This window comes from Protopterus annectens, chromosome 4.part0, assembly GCF_019279795.1.
Source record: "Protopterus annectens isolate FY-2018-M chromosome 4.part0, PAN1.0, whole genome shotgun sequence".
Lineage (NCBI taxonomy): Eukaryota > Metazoa > Chordata > Ceratodontiformes > Protopteridae > Protopterus > Protopterus annectens.
Window position 1 is genome coordinate 1,744,971,976 of NC_056733.1, and position 17,981 is coordinate 1,744,989,956.

The window sequence follows — 17,981 nt, forward strand, 5'->3', positions numbered from 1 at the left end:
TATATCAACAGTCACTTGAAATACATGTCTAAGGCAATTTAAACCTCTGCTTTCATCCTAGTCTAACTCCAGAGGGATGTATACACAGTGACTGTCTTTTGTGGGGGGTGAGGGAAGGAGACAATATTCCCAGATAAGACCTATGTATTCCCACAACTGGCTTGTTAGTTTATTGTGAGCTGCTATTTTGTCAGCTTTGAACATTAAAGCCTTTGGGACAACTTATGTCTTCCTTGAAAGAAAAAAATAAGACTGAAATTCTTTTCTTTTTCATGTTTTTTGTTTAGGCCACCTTCTTCTTTCGGCTGCTCCGGTCAGGGGTTGCCACAGCAGATCAACTGTTTCCATTTCTTCCTGTCCTCTGCATCTTGCTCGGTCACACCAACCACCTGCAGGTCCTCTCACCACATCCATAAACCTTATCTTAGGCCTTCCTCTTTTCCTGTCACCTGGAAGCTTCATCCTTAGCATCTTTTTCCCAATATACTCTGCATCCCTCCTCAGCACATGCCCAAACCAATGTAATCTTGCCTCTCTGGCTTTGTCTCCAAACCTTCCAACCTGAGCTGACCCTCTAATATACTTATTCCTAATCCTGTCCATCCTCGTCACACCCAGTGCAAATCTTAACATCTTAAACTCTGCCACATCAAGCTCTGACTCCTGCCTTTTTGTCAATGCCACTGTCTCCAACCCATATAACATAGCTGGTCTTACTACCCTCTTGTAGACCTTCCCCTTTCACTCTTACTGGTACTCGTCTGTCACAAATCACTCCTGACACTCTTCTCCACCCACTCCATCCTGCCTGTACTCTCTTCCACACTCACCATTACTCTGAACTGTTGATCCCAAGTATTTAAACTCATCCACCTTCGACCACCTCTACTCCCTGCATCCTCACCATTCCTCTATCCTCCCTCTCATTCACACACATATATTCTGTCCACCATTAGGGTAAAATGCTGAGAAAATGCTCTAAAATGCATTTCAGGGCACATATATAACCCCTATGGCTTTGGGGGCACAAGCTTAATTGAGTTATTTCCTAAATGATTATTACTGTGCTGTCTTGTTCAGGAAAGATGTATTTCCTTAATTATAATTTCTGTTCAAGCCATTATTGCATGAAAAAGTTGTGTAAAAAGAAAAAAAAATGTAAAATGCACTTCAGAGTATATAAAAAGTTATGGCTTCTTCACGAAGCTGAGAGTAAGGCAAAATGTGAGAAAAGGAAGAAAAAAGTAATGTGCATGGTATGAGGAACCCAAAAGGGAGGGGGGATCAGAGGAGAGGGCTGGAGGGTGTGCGTTGAAACAGTAGCCCTAGTCATCACTTCATTTAAGTACAGACCTGTACATAGAGTTGTTGTAATGCATCATTGATACAACTAAATGCCAGTAACTGTAAGTGTCCCTTTGATAGACAGGTCAACAAAGTGTGGTATATAGGCCTGTTGTAATGTAAGAGCTTGTAGCTACAGGTCTGTCTGTGCGTACTACTCCTAAAAGTTTGCAGCACAAACTACAACATTTCTTAGGAGGTGTGGCACTGACAGGACGATACTTACACTGGAAGTGCCAAGGGGGCCCCCAACTTGACATTTGCTGAGGGCCCCCAAAATGCTAACACCAGCCCTGGTCACAAAGCAAAATCTTTCTCACAGCATCATCTTTAATACCACACACAAGTCCATCTTATCAAGTCATCTCTTAAATCACCAAATCTGCATGTTTTAATTTGTTTCTTAGGTCAGTTATATATACTACAAAAGTTTCACCAGGATTTTGATCCCTTATGTAAATAAGTTCCTTTCCATTGTAACATTTGTCTGGGGGTTGCACATTACTCTAAATTTAAGTTGTAAGCACTCAGGGTCATCCCTTGACTCAGCTGGTACAATAAGACGGTTTCTCCATCTCCTGCATAGACAGCAGATGAGCATTCCCTTTTAATAGCTTCTGACCCAGCTAAATTAAGTAGAATAAATGTCTTTGTATGGTCATCTTTATTAGAAAATGCAACCTGTATGAAAATATCATACTCTTGCTCAAATGCTCTCCAGTTCTCAGCAATATTACTGTCAAAGACAAGTGCACTGGGTTTTCGAAATCCATCTGCCATGCCCACAAAGTACACAAAATATGACCCTTGTAATTATGTACGAACAAACAGTTCTGTGAGCTTGTAACATTCAAATGCACAATAAATTCTTTGGAATACTGTACTTTACGAAATATGCTCTGTAATGGCTGCATTTTTTGCAAAATAGCTTTACTGTAACACTGCACAAACATGGATAACACTTTATACACTTTTGATAACGCTGATATCTTTGCTTAATACAAAAAAATACATGCTTTGTGAAAATGCGGTTGTTCTTTATTTTATTTGTTTTATGCAATTCAGACTTTATTTTAAAAATTTTCTGTAGTAATTTGAATATTTTTATCAATATCGCACATATTGGTTTATGCGAATGTCATTTAGAACATTCTGTATGCCTTGTTTCATATTATGTGAACAGAAATAGCGCTGAGCAAGTTTTAATACCTGAAATTCGTTTCTGACTTGTTATGCAAGTTTGCACATTTTAGGGATGATTCACCAGTGCCTTAAATCATTTTAGCCAAGCTGACTAACTTCATGCCCCTTAGATATACTGATTCTTGATTCCGTATCCCTTAGACATGTCACTTCTGGCACCATGTCGCTCATTCGCCTTTAACACATAGGACATGAAGGCTCAGGTTTTTGTTTAGATGCTTTAAAACACAAACACATCAGGATGGACAGCAGCATCATTAAATATGAACAAACTAGTTAACAGACAGACCTTACATACATACATGCTTGCATCTCAACAGCTAACTACAAAATGGCAGTCTAGCTTGCATGTGCTCAGTATTTATACACTTGCACAAATCCCTTGGACAGCTTCTTAAAGGTACATCCACACACTGATCTACAGATCACATGGATGGAGAACTGCAACAGTTATTCCTCTACACATGGATAAACCATCATGGGCCCAGGTTACTACAGGCCACAAGTCTGAGTATTCTCATATGCAAAGTCATGGAAACAATCATGGAAATCATTAACAATAAAATAGGAACTCTTCAGACACTGGATTCAACCCAGTTTGGTTTCATCAAAGGCATATCATGCCTGCTCAACCTGATAAACGTCTTTGAGGTGGTCACCAAAGCAATGGGCAGGGCAAAATGCTGCATACTGCCTACCTTGACCTAGCCAAGGCTTTTAATACAATATCCCACTTAAGCACTGTAGACAAACTTGTGGAATTGGGTATAAATCCCTGTGTCACCCACTGGATAGACGGGTTGTTCTCAGACAGGGCTCAAGAAGTTAGGATAGGGGAGTCCACCTCAAAGAGGCCATGTACTTGCAGAGTCCCCTCAGGGATCTGTGCTGGGTCTGTTCCTTTTTGGCACCTACTTCACTGAAAGTAAGGCCAATAACAAAGTCTTCTGGCTGACCAAGTTTGCATACAACTGCAAACTAGGTGCAGTCATAGGAATTCCTCAAGACACTGATATCTTCCAATAATGGCTGACTCAAGACAAATATTAGGTGCCAGATCCACAGTCTAAAATTCAATGCCAAGAAATGCATAACAGCATCTACTGGGAAGTTGGCTGTCTCTGGAAAGTACCTCATTGATAACACACCCCTAAGAGTGGACCCGGTAGTAAAGGATTTGGGACACATATAGACAACCTGTTCTTTGACCATCATGCATCTACAGTAGTAAGGAAATTCTGTGTTGAGCAAGTTATAAGCAAGGATATTGCATCTAGGTCCAAGGACTTCATTGCTCCATTGTAGTCAGCCCCTCATCAGACCAGTCGAGTACAATATCTCCTTTGGTATGTACCTGATCAGGCACATGCAACAAAAGGAATGTCCATAGAGGTTTCTCTCAAAAGGGTTAGAGGGTGTAAACAAGGCCTATATCGATTGCCTCAAAGCCCTATCCCTGTACTCTGTCTACTACAGACTGTTGAGTGGCAATCTATGCCTGGAATACAAGGCATTCTTGCTTCCCACTCTGACTGACCTTCTGTATTCTGCATATCTGCAAAACAAGTAGCATCAGAACTGCCCAATCTATGGACAAACCTTGCTTGAATCATAAACAGGACATGTTGGAAAGATAACTGTCTCAGAAACTACCCTTTCTCATGAACAGGCTTCCTATCCAAGTGAAGCAGTGTTCTTCCCTAACCAAATTCAAGCATAACTTGGACTAGTGGATGGGGAATCAGAAATTCACCCCCTGATTTGGCACCTATGTCCATAATGGAAAAAGGCAGCATGTAAATGCTTGACCACCCAACCCCTAGACTACATATACCCCTTAGCGTAATCTTAAGGTTCCTAAACTTGTCAGATACATTTGGTGTGCATGGCTAGGTTTAGAAAAGTCCCCTGTGGTCATTAGCCTAGTACATCCTAGTATTAACTGCGATATATTTTTCATGTAACTGTTTTATTTGGTGCTTTTCTCCTCAGGTCTCCACTGAAAATGGGCCTCAAGCCCAGCTGGACCAACCTAGTTAACAAATGTCAATAAATAAATATGAATATGAACCTAAAAGCACATGTTCACATTATTTTTTACATCTTCTTGCATACTATTAGTGCACAAACAAACATACATATGGACAAAGGAGTTCATAAGCTCATACCAGTTTATGCATACACACAGACGCATGAAATGATTATAGAAAAAAGAATACTGTCTACTGCAAACACATAATCTATATGTGCACTAGACTCAGCAGTTTTGTGCAAAGAAACTACCTTCTGTTTTAAGATTAAATGCATATTCATGGGGCTGCCACGTTCAGAAGAAAAAGTAGCATATCCAGTACCACCACTTAGTTAGCGCTCCTCAAACTTTCCACCGAACTAAAGCGATTTTCCTTTTAATCATCCTTGGACTGTGGCCATTAAAATCTCAGGAATTACACTAAACAAGTCACAGAAAATCAATAAAGCCCCATGAATTTTCATAAGCTCTAGTTCTCTTAGAATGCAGAAAGACATGGAAAACTACTCAAGTGGCCGACTACTATAGTCTCAAACAACCATAAGGAAAACACATTATGTATTAGCTAGCTGAAGTAAAATAATGGTTTAGGGTTCCCGTCAGCTATGACTGACTACCTGGCCAAATGCTTCAAACTCTGAAAAAAGCCTGGCTTCTGAAAGACTTGGATGGAAATCTTACCTGACAAACTGCTCCATGTTTTATTGATATCTCTAAGAGTCTGCTTCTCAGATATGGCTTTCTTAATCTTGTCTAAGATAAGATTCAGCTCCTTGGAACGCTTTTGGTTCTCTTGTTCTGCTACATTCAGGCGGTCCTGGAGAGCCTGAAACTCTCTTTGGTAAATATCCACAACAGCTCCTAAAGAAAATGAAATGACACAAATCAGCCCTTCAGCTTATATACTAACTTAAGGATGATGATCTGTAATGAAAAATATTTCAGACAAATGTTATGTGATTGATAATTAAAAGTGAGTATTAACCCTGTTATTTCACATTCCAAGAGAGCAATGCCTGTTTTTCAATATATACTTTTACTTTTAAGTTATAAAAATGTAATAGAAAATGCCATGTATACACACTAGTGATTTATGATTACAAACGTGTAGTGACTTAATACTACACATTATTTTACAGAAATGTGCCCGAGAAATAAAGGTCATTTGAAAGCCTCCCTCACTCTAATCCATTTCCACTGCTTGCTGTGGAAGTGGGCAGAGAGGGAAAACAAAAAATCAGACCATGTCTCCTTAGGTTCTATTACACTTTGCAACGTGGTTCCGCCAGATGTCAAGCTAAAGTTTAACTGCAAACAAAGGACTTTAGACTATACCTAAATTCTCATTCCTCAATCTTTCAATCACCAAGAGCACTTCTGCAATAAGCTACAATCTAAAATGAGTTATGACCTCAAAATTGATCAGCTCTAGTTGGGGGAGGAGATTGTAGAATGTCCACCACCTCATAACACCCCCCCCCCCCCAAACACACACACAAATGCACACACACACAAAGCCACTTTCTTTGACTGGAAGTTACTTTTTAGCCAGTAACTATACTGGATCTGGAACATAAACCATTCCGCAAAGCAGAATTATCCAAGTCATGCTGGGCAAGGTGCAATATAACTGCTGTGTATAGTTTCATTTTTGGACTTTAACAGAGAGAGGTGACATGCTGGAAATGTAATCATATATCAGACTGCAATAGGCAGCTGGCTGTGGAGATGGTGTGCTGCCAGTCACCTAACTGATAAAGTCTTGTTGGGGTAGGACTGCTACACTGCAAGACATGCAGCTGAAAACATGTCCTGTACAATTCTGACAACCACCACTTGGAAGAAAGGGAGTGAAGCATGTATAGAGACAATCACTGTACAATGTTTAGACTATAGGCACGAGTTTGCAAGTACTCAGAATTGTCTGACTTGATCAGAGTGTGGTCCATTTTATGCACATGACATGTTGAAAGCATTTTATAATCGCCATTTTCTAATGCCAGTATGACTTGTTCATCAATGTCACCCAAAGAAACAAAGCATTACAAAGACCAGATATTTTAGATTACATTAGGTACCTACTTGGACTTCACAAAAGGCATTAATGAACCCCACCTTTTATAGTAAGAGTGATTTAGGTAAGTTAATAGGACAATACTAGGCTATTGGCCTGCAGGCCCTTACAAGCCTAGCCAAGAATTTCATCCATGTTCCCAAAACGTCAGCACCTGTTTTTCCTGTCCAGCAGGGGCACAAGTGGGATCCAGGGACACAAGTGGGATCCAGGGGTATATTTTCAGTTTCTCATCCAGTCATCCGGATTTGTCTTAAAGAGGGCTAGTGAGGTACATGGACAGGAAGTGTATTCCACAGATGGGGGAGTCGTTGGGACACAAATCTATCCTGCTAACAAGTTCTATTACTGTCACAGACCAGGTTGAGACATTGCGTGTGGGTTGCGCGAGTGAAGTTCGACTTACGGATATGCAGCAACTCCAAGGCTGAGTCTGTGATGGCCTTGTATGTCAGACACAGGTCACCGCTAAGCAGTCTGTACAAGACTGAGTAGAGGGACAATGCTTTTAGCCTATCTGTACAGGATAGATGTTTGAGACCCTGAATTTTCCTGGTAAGGAACCTCTGTGGTCTCACCAACTGCTGCATATGCTTGGCAAGGGGGCATTATACTCAATAATGTGTCTGATAAGGGTGGAGTACATGGATGTTATAACCTCCTTGTTCCTGGATGAAATACACTTACTTATGAGGTGGGTCATGTAGAAAGCCTTTCGTACAATGGAAGCAACATGGTGGTCAAAAGTCAGGTTGCTATCAACCTGGATGCCCAAGTCCCTCATGACTGATTGGACGCTTAGTAAGTTATTAATGTGACAGTGAGTGAAGACACCATTTTGCCCAAATGGGGATAATAATGCATTTCTTGACATTCGGTTTGAGGCCATGCTTCTGGCACGAAGCATTAGTTTGGTTAAGACCCTCTTGGGGGATGTTCACATCACTAGGGGAATTTATGACAGTGCCCAGCTTGCAGTCATCTGCAAACTTGTGCCTGCCACAGACCAGTGGTTTTGGCTAGCACCTCAGAAAAGTATAAACCAAACAGCAGAGGCCCCAAGACTGATCCTTGGGGAAGTAGTAAATCACATCTCTGGTATTACTGAACACTTAGTCTTCAGCTCCCCACACAGAGTTTGCATTGTTCTACCACTTCTTGGTAAAACATCAGCTGCTAAGATTGCAGTTCTAACTACAAACAAAATATTCTGATAAACAGCAGAAACAAATACTATAATTACCATACTGATGCATGATGCCATTTGCATAACAGGCTTTTGGACTCAAAACATGCAGTTTATCAACATATACAAACATGGAAGAAAAAAAAACTGCATACATTTGCCATCATTCAAAGGGTTATTTAATTATAATTAATGCTAATTTTTTTAATGCTTTTTATTGACGTTGGCTGTGTGTGTGGCTGGGCTGTCTCTCTCTCTCTCTCTCCCTCTGTGGTTCTGTCTTGCAAATCCAAGTTCAATAAGAAAGCATTCTAAAAACGACAGAGGGACAATATTTTAGTTTTTAAGTAAAATATTGGCCCTCTGTCATTAGCGAGGCAACACACACACACACACACACACACACACACACACACACACACACACACACACACACAATCCATTCATTCATTCAGAACATAGACATACGGATATGCGTATGTGCGCATGTGCATACACAAACACGCACATATTCTTTTAATGGCATTCATACCAAATGGCTGTGAGGTCCAAATCTTTTGCAGAATCATAGTTCGGATGTAACCATGTTGAAGAACCAGCATTAAGCTCCAGAGGCTCCAAAATGTGACGGAATGTAATTTGCAAAGTGACAAACTATCTATTTACATTTTTAAATCTATATGTTATAAATGGCGAAAATATTCTAACCTTTGAGAGTAACTGAATTTACTTGGTGGCACTGTGGCTTCATGCGCTTGAAAGTCTTGCCGATTGGTTAGCACCATCATTTGTGTAAACATTAATTCTACTAAGAGTAATTGGGTACCCTGGCAAGAGCCTTAAAGTAGCTGGCTGGTGGCAGTGAATCTACCTTATAGTCTGGGTGGAGGTGGCAGCGCGGGGAAATCTGTGCCAGCCTTCCCGGGGGTGTGTGTGTGTGTGTGTGTGTGTGTGTGTGTGTGTGTGTGTGTGTGCATGTGTGTAAATCGAATCTCAAAGTGTGTGTGTCAGCTACTTGGGACAGGAACACAGAACACCGATTTGTGCAGAGAGAAAGGTGGAGTCTTACTTGGGGCCTGGAGAGAAAAACCCAGCCCCAAGACTGGAGTGAGCTCCCTGTGTACTCTTAAGGAAAATTGCAGTTGGTACAGAGAACTGCATCTGAAAATACTGTTTGTATATATTTTTGTTCGAAGTGAACATTCCCCACCAGTGTCAATGGTGGGATTGAGGTTCCTTGCTTACTGGCTCAGTGGAGGGACGTTACAATGAGTTTATTGAGCAGCTCATAAACCAAGCAGAAGTTTTGGGAGAAATACTGAAGCAAGGATCATACAAGCACTAGCATTCAAAAAACAATTGGATTTCAAAATGGAGCCGAATTGCTTATTTGCTTCGTTGTAAATGCATAACGTATAAATACATTTAATCTCCCTTAATCTCCTCCAGAATGTCAGTAGTCAAATGACTTGTAGGAACTGAACATAGAGCCCATCTTACTTCTACTTCAGGCCATCGGGAATGTTGGGATAGTGAGTAGGGACTGACAGCATTACATTCAAGGTCTTGGGTGGGGTGGTGAGTAGGGACTGAGGGCATTACATTCACGGTCTTGGGTGGTATTCTACTGCATATGATAAGTAAACTTGGTTTATGGTAATAGTAGTTGTGGGTGATAAGTGATGTCCACATTATGTGTGTGTATTTTTATATAATCTGAAAAAAAAATGCAAGAAAGTTGTCTGTGTGGAAGTTTTTCAGTTAATTTATGTCTAGTTAATTACTATTTATTAAAAAGTAGAAAAAACAAATCGGGAAATGGTAGCTGACGGAGAACTTAAAATGTCCTAAATTAAAAAATAAAATCTTATTTTGAAATATTTTTAATTTAACATTTGATGACCAAGAAAGTCTGACTAGGACAGAACCTATTTTCAGTGTAGGCCTGGGGAGAAATGCTCCAGATGCATCTTTCAATTGTGGGAGGAAACTGCAGTACCAGGAGGAAACCCACGTGAATGCAGGGATGACATACAGACTCTGTACAGAAGGTACCCCAGCCAAGAATCGAACCGTAGAACCTCTTGCTGTGAAGCGGCATTAACCACTGTACCACTGCGCCTCCCAGAATTAACTCTATTAGGTATTCAGAAGTAATCCAGTGTGCTTAATAAAGAATTTTCGACTGGAAACAGTCTGTCTACCCTGCTTGGATTACATATACCGTGATTAACTAGGAATTGAAAAACTTCCACACAGACAAGTGTTTTACTCTGTTTTTTTTTGGACCCCCTATACCTGTATTGTGGGTTGTTTGAGACTTAAGGGATACCATGGAGATTACTTATTTCTTTTTTTATATAATCTGATTACATCTGTCATCCACTTTATCTCCAAAATCAAGGATGTTCCTGATAGTGAGAAGTAAATGTGTAGTAGTATTAGCTTAAGTACCAATTATGACTAAGTATCGGGCTAAAGGCAAGTTTGAGTGTCAGCGTAGATTTTATAGGTGCACAAAATGTAGTGTTTAAGCACAACTTACATTTAAATATCAGAGTGATAATCAGTGACTATCATTCCCAGGAAACAAACATTACAGATAAAGGCCAAACATATTGAAAGGTCTGTTTTCTTTCAGCTTTATTAAATTAGTGGTGATAATTGGTTTGTTTTAGATATAACTGAATATCATAGAGTGCTAATTAGTATTTGTGTCAGAGGGTCGGTACACACATATTGTTGCATCATTCAGAAATGTGTGGTCATAGAATCTGATTGGTATCAGGTTGTTATATTGGTCTCAACAGGTTCCTATTACAAACTAACTCTGATCAAATGGACTAATATTGCCTCAGTACTCCATCCCTAGTCTACTTGCAAAATGTAGACAACTTGGAGCAAATTATATAATTAAAGTATTTAAATGACATAACCAAAATTATTCCTCGGCCTTGTCAGAAGTAAGATATTAGCTAGATACTAGAAATATGAAGTTAAAAATTAAATTAATGTGAATTAAAAAAATTCATTCACATGTCAAAAAAATTATTGAAACAGTTTTCCAACAGTGCGTTCTCATTACTTCATCCTGCTAATCTTCTAATACTGTCATATTTGCTTTATTCATGATACTCAGAAATCGTTTCACAGCAATTACCATTTTAATCCATGGAATTTTTAACACCTCTTAAAATTACATTAATGTTAACTACTGCCTTCATACCAGCATTTATAAATTCACAAATAATGTGAAAATGGACAATGTGACAGCATTTTTTGATGAGCAATTTCTATGTAAATTTAACTCTCACATATCGTGCGACTATTCACTCCATTCAGCTCGATAAACTTTAGTTTCTAGTTCTTAGCTCCCAACCTTTTTATTTAAGAATTAGAGACAAAGCACAAAGTAATGTGACAACAAAGGCCTAAAATCAGGGTCATTTTTCAAGTATTGCCCTAATTCAATACAGTTATTTTTCTGAACATGAAATGTATGGCGCTCTAGACTGACTGCAATTTCCAAGAAAATTTTACCAACGACATGGTAACTATAATGAGGAGAAGTTCAGACACTTGAGAAGCATGGTCTAATTTATACTCCTCACTTATCTGACAGATTCAAAACTTAACAGATTAGTTTGAAAAAGTCTGCTTTTCAGTATCTGTAGTCTCTGGAATTCATTCAAATGTTCCAGAACATTTCCATTACATATTCCTTACTACTTTCAGCTAGGTCTTCATAAGCAAATTTTTTTTTGTTTTTGCTATTATACATATATAAAATATTAGCATAAACAACTCTTTCTCTAGCTATGCCGACCTTCATGCAGTTCAAGCAGCAATGACTCTACTAGTACCTGCTACTAGTTTCCTTAAACTGAAGACACTAATTGAATAAAAACCTAAAATCACAGTATTCTACTACCACATTTGCCTCTTTAAACATCACTTAGAAGTGATGCCTACATCCAGATATGGGAGCACTGCTGAACCACTCTGTTCTTCCTGACTTTCACTCAGCTGATTGTCTTAGAAGGCAGGTTCTTCTCCCTACTGTTGCATTCTCGAACCTTTCAGTAGGATCACATCTTGCTGTTCCTTCCCATCACCCTCTCCTCTTCCAAGTTCATTGCAACTGATGACTAAAAAGCCTTCTTAGCTAGGGAGAGCTTCATAATACATGCAGGTTTGCTCAAACCCTTTCATGAGTGACATGTTTGCTACTTTTACAACATATAATGCTAGTACTACTTGCTGAATTTAAGAATTTCTACTTTACAACATCCAATGGTTGAGACTGTTCACACTTGGAGGTCAACTGTCTAGATTCATCTACTTTTATAACATACTCCCACCTTATGACCAACAATCTAATCACAACTTTCCTTCAGACATTATTAGACTCAAGGTCTTACTTAGGAATAGTCCCTTCATCCACCAAGGACTCTAGTGACCTCCTCCCAGTTCCACTTGCTTTCTCAAAAGACTTCTCGCACACATTATGGCCTACTTTCACACAAGCTCTTCCTGCTCAGGTTTGTCCTTTCTCAAACTTCTGCACTCTGCTACTCCCACTTCATCTTCTGTACTCCAGTATTCCTTGTACAAGTAACTCAGTTTCCTAATTGTATTCTTCCTGTTCTCTCTCCTACTTCAAGCACTGTACCTGTAACCTCACATCTCTTTGCACTTTGTCCATCTTCAACTCATTCAACACCAAGTTAGCAGAAATGTCCCTCTTGACACTCTCAATGTGTTTGCTAAAACTGAAACTGGTACAATTCAAATATTTTTATGGATTTTTTTAGTAGTATTTGACCTTCTTTAGATAGGTATAAATAACTGATTTTAGCTGTCCATGTTTACTGCAATCTCTATATGTGACTCGGGGAATTTGTACTTATTCCACATATCCTTCCCACAGTATAAAGCCTACTGCCAAGCCAATATGCATTAAACTTCACATGGGCCTAGTGCACTTTTTACCCATCTTACCTTCAATATAAACTATTCCCAGAGTGTCTAGGGCGTTCATCTGACCAATATCTAAATGAAACTCAACCTTTGGAAAGATCACACTAATATAACTGAGGGAAGAAATTATGCTACTATTAACAAAACACAAATAAAAAATAAACACAAAATGTACTATCCTCTGGTGATTTTTGCATACATGACTTTTTGCCTGATGGTCTAACCTTAAAATACTAAAAGACAAAAGGTGTCCCAATCTTTTCTCAAGAGAACACTGTAGAACATATATAACTGTTTAACAGGTCCACAATACTTTCACGAATATATTTCATCTCAGAATAGGAAAATGTAATTAACAAATTTACTTCAAAGCAATGTTTGATAATCGTATACATACATAGATACATACAGTAAATATATGGCTTTATAATCTTAATAGTATTCTCAACATCAAACACCATTCACTCAATCATATCTCACATAAAAACAATGTACACATACAAGAGTTAAAGGTTCTTATGGAACAGGCAAGCAAATCAGGCAGAATAGCAGTGTTAGTGGTGCAAGATGTGGGACACTTTGCTTTTGGTGCAGAAGGCGGTGGGTTCTGTTCCCACACCAGATCAACTGCTGGGTACACTGTCCTTTGGATGAGACATTAAACCAATACCCCATTTGACTGAGTTAGTGGTAGCTCAGGTGAATAATCTGTAAAATTTCCCACAGCACATATGTAAGAGAGTAACGAAGTTCCCCAGTGCCATGAAACAAATCCCCCTAATACTATAAATACCACCTTGGGTCTCCCTAGAAAATATGCTACTAGCCTAGTGAGACTGACCTGGTCACAAAGGATAAATAAATAAATGAAGTTCTCAGAATTATTATAACAGAAATTCAGAAATACAAGCAAAACTCCAGGTTAGGCTACAATACGAGTGACAATTTTAACAAAGTGTGAGGCATATGATCAGCCACTAGGCCCAGAGGAATGAACACAATATATATGAAAAACAGATCACACTTTGACATAACTGAAGAAAGAAATTCTGCTACTTAGCAAAACACAGAGAACACTGCAGAAAATATATATCACATTTTGAACAGGTGCAGAATATTTTTCCAGCATATGTTTCATCTCAGGATGGGAAAAGAATGTAATGAAGCCATTTCAAAGGAATATTTGATACATCTATTAAGTACATGGCTTTTTTAATCTTAATTGTATTCCCAACACCACTCAACACAATGCACTCAGGAAATCTCATCTCTTATAAAAATCAACATGCACATAGACAAGGGTTAAAGATTCTTACAGAATGTGTAGACAGATCAGTCACAACTCAGAAGTACTCAGCATTAATATAACAGAAATTCAGAAATACAAGCCCATCTCCAGTTTAGGCTACAATAGGAATGTCAGTTTTAACAAAATGTAAGACTTGCGATCACCCACTAGGCCTTGGGGAATTAAAAAAGTATATTTGAAAAACATGATGATCCTTTTAGCATGTTTTCTACTTGCATTTTTCACCTAGAAATTCACCTTTAAAGAATTAAGACTGCCATATCTGAACTACCATCTAGCAACAAAAAAGCCAAGAAAGTATCCGAGAGCCATGTTTTAAGAATAGCCTCTTTAGTCAGCCGAGTATCCAAAAAGAGCTGGCAGTCAGCCAGAGCACAGCGTATCTTGCAGAAGCAATGACAGCCACACTAGAAAAAGTCTTAAAAAAGACACGCATCAAATGCAGAATAAGATGACTGTTCTGTGTCTCAAGATTCTGATGGCAGGAGAACCTCACAAGGGAATCTCAGTCATGTCATAAAATCTATCCAACCCATTTTATTTTTATTTATATTGGATTGTATTCAACCTGCGCTTTAAGCAAGGTACAAAGACTTCAGAGGTGAGACAAATGTCAAATACTGTAGTAGAATAAATACGTTTCACTGCATTTGTACAAATCTGAATGCACCACACTTTTTTTTAAACATAGGATACACCAAGACCAAAATCCAATCACTTTGTTACAACCAGCTCAATGTAGTGTCGGGATAAAATACTGACAAAGCACACTGCCTTGTACTGAAAAGTGCTCGTTTTGCTTTCTACCTTTGAAGTGCGGATCAGGCCACAATCGTACTATACCAACGTCCAAAGGAAACTGATCTCACATTACTAATTACCCATGTATCAAATCAATTGCATGGAGGTTAAAAAACAAGTCCCCAAAAACACTGACTGCATCACAAACAAAAACGATTCAGAAATGCTACATCACAAACATGGCTTCTACCTTTACAATTAGTGAAAAAGGTACACCCTAACATTAAAACTACATGAAATAATATAAACAATGATTAAATACTATATATATATATATATATATATATATATGTGATTATCACACAGTCCTTATTCACACAAACCTATAGTAAAAATGAATGTGTGCACAAAGTCAAACAGACCACAGATTACTCACAAAGACTGATGCTGGAAGCAATGTCCAATACCTCAGTATTCAGAGGTTATGCCATGGCTAGCCCAGAAAAAGTATGTCCTAGCTAAAGTCAGAAGCCCCTTCCATCTTAACAACCCCACTGCTTATACAGAATCCTTTGCTGTCAGATTCTTTGCACATGTAAATAGCTATACAGATGACTCTACCCTCATCAGAAATACAACCCCAGCTTTAAAAATAAACTCCTAAGGTAGAACCTTATCAGTCTCTGCAATAATAGAAAAAAGTCATTGCATGCAAAACTTACCTTAACACTCAAGATGCCAGTAATGCTCTTGCCAACTTAAAGAGGAACTTCAGACCATGGTCAAATCAAACAAAGCCAGACAGGAGGTAAAAATAGCCACCAAGGTAAAGGATAACCACAAAGCCTTCCTTAACTATGTTAGAAATCTGAGAAACAATCCCCAGCACTGAACAGTGCCAATAGTAAAGGACTGGCTATGTCTTCTGGGACTTTGCCATATCTATTACCAGACAACTTAAGTTCAAATTTCACTCCCTCCCCTTTTGTATCCCCACATCACATACTTGAGTTTGTACCCCCCCATCAAATCTCCCCAAAACAAGTCCTCAAAGCAATACCAAAGGTCACGAGCACTAATTCTATGAAGCTGGATAACAAAGGCCGCATAGTGGTCAGTCTGAAACATGACTTTCCAGACCACCTACAGAGGCTACTCAAGATTGGCCTCCAAAACAGGCTTTGTGACAGATAAATGGAGGACAGCATCTGCCATCCCCTTGTACAAAAGTGAGTCATCAACAGGCCTGGCTAATAATAGACCCACAAGTCTGATGAGCATCACTTGTAAGGCTATAGAAAAGGCCACTTGGAATGAACAAATAAGGACCTAGAAAACTCTCATACCATTTGTATTAGTCAAAAGCAGATCATGCATACTTAACCTGGCTGACTTCTTTGAGAGGTTTACTGAAGCAATGGATGAAGGTAAATCAATACACATTGCCTATCTATACCTCACAAATGCATTCAAGGCTTTCCCACATGCTGTTATCAAAAATATACTCTCCCAGATAACTCCCTGTATTACTTGCTGGATAGCACACTGGCTCACAAACAGAACCCAAGTACTTAGGATGGGTAGCTCTACCTCCTCGAAAATACGAGTCACCAGCAGTGTACCCTATGGTTCAGTCCTTGGACCATTCCTGTTTGGCATTTACTTCTCTGACTTCAAAGCAAATGTTAAAGGTTTACGGCTGACCAAGTTTGCAGATAGCTGTAAACTTGAAGCAATCATCAACTCTCCAGAGGACACAAAGTCTTTAACTAGGCCTTTCTCAAACAAATAGCTGGTATCAAAACCATGGACTAAAACTAAATGCCAAGAAACCTATAGCTGTATCCTGCAGTAAGTATGACCTTCCACTGTAACTATCACAATCACCCACCACTGAAAGCTGGTGCAGTGGTCAGAGATCTGGGAACCTATGTAGACAATGAAGTGTCCCTTTATCAACACATACCCACTACTGTAGGGAAAGTCCCTCATTACACAGCTTATACCTAGAGGTTCATTCCACTGGACTTGGCTTTTATCAGGCCACTCACTGAATATAATGCCCCATTCCATATGTACCTGTCAAACACTTGTCAAAAATGGAGCAACCACAATACTTTCTCACCCAAAAAATTAAGGGCCTGAATCACAAAACACTAAGCTGAACATCTCAAAGCCTTAACCCTCTTCTGGGCATCATATAGGCTACAAAGGAGACTACCTCTGTCCCTCATATAGGGCCTTGGCAGATTCTACCAGTCCTATTACTCATTTGCAAGTCCAGTGGTAATGAACATCTAAGCAAGAGATCTTCATCTCTTTTTTTAAGATAAGTAGAACATGTTGGAGGGACAGGTATGCAACACAGAGAACATCTCTTCTACGGAACCGTCTTGCACTTCACGTAAGGCAAAGTACTTCTTACTCCATACAAATGTAATGTGGATGGATGGGAGTCTGCAGTTTCCATGTGTCTCATGGACAGGGGTGACAAGTGAGTGTTCCAACGGGTCCTTCTTCTGCCTGCCACTAGGTTCATTGTATACAAAATATAAGGACTGAAAACTACCATCTAGGCTTCTTAAGATCTCACAGCTGAATAGCCTAGAGCATGGATTACAATTCTCTAGGGAAGGCCCCTCTTTCTTTCTCTAAGTTGTATACAAACATGTACAACATGGTGGCCCACTTGTTCAGATCTGTCTCTCTTAGTTCCAAGGACCAGGATACAAGCCTGCTCTTCAGTCATTTTCAGTACAGATTCTGTTTGTGCCCCCCCCCCCCAACCCGACGTCTGCATGTCTTTGAGGACAATAGTTTTCTCCCACCTCCCAAAAACATGCTGGTTGATTGTACATTTGAAGTGTCCACATAAATTGAACTTACCCTTGCTCTCATTGATAACAGTGTGGTTGAAGAGAGTCAATGATGATCAATCAAATAAAAAAAAAAAAAATATATATATATATATATATATATATATATATATATATATATATATATACACACACACACACACACACACACACACACACACACACACACACACAGTGGATATAAAAAGTTTACATACCCTTGTTAAAATGCCGGGTTTTTGCGATATAAAAAATGA

At 39.1% G+C, this 17,981-nt stretch overlaps 1 protein-coding gene across 4 annotated transcripts in view; it reads right to left on the reverse strand.

The window, feature by feature from the left end:
* MGAT4B (alpha-1,3-mannosyl-glycoprotein 4-beta-N-acetylglucosaminyltransferase B) overlaps positions 1-17,981 on the reverse strand; it is a 1,742,611-nt gene that overhangs the window by 1,226,913 nt on the left and 497,717 nt on the right. For all 4 annotated transcript variants that reach the window (XM_044069458.1, XM_044069462.1, XM_044069459.1 and 1 more), the window contains exon 2: positions 5,261-5,440. In XM_044069458.1, the coding sequence (XP_043925393.1) occupies positions 5,261-5,440 (180 nt within the window). The remainder of the gene's footprint in view (positions 1-5,260; positions 5,441-17,981) is intronic.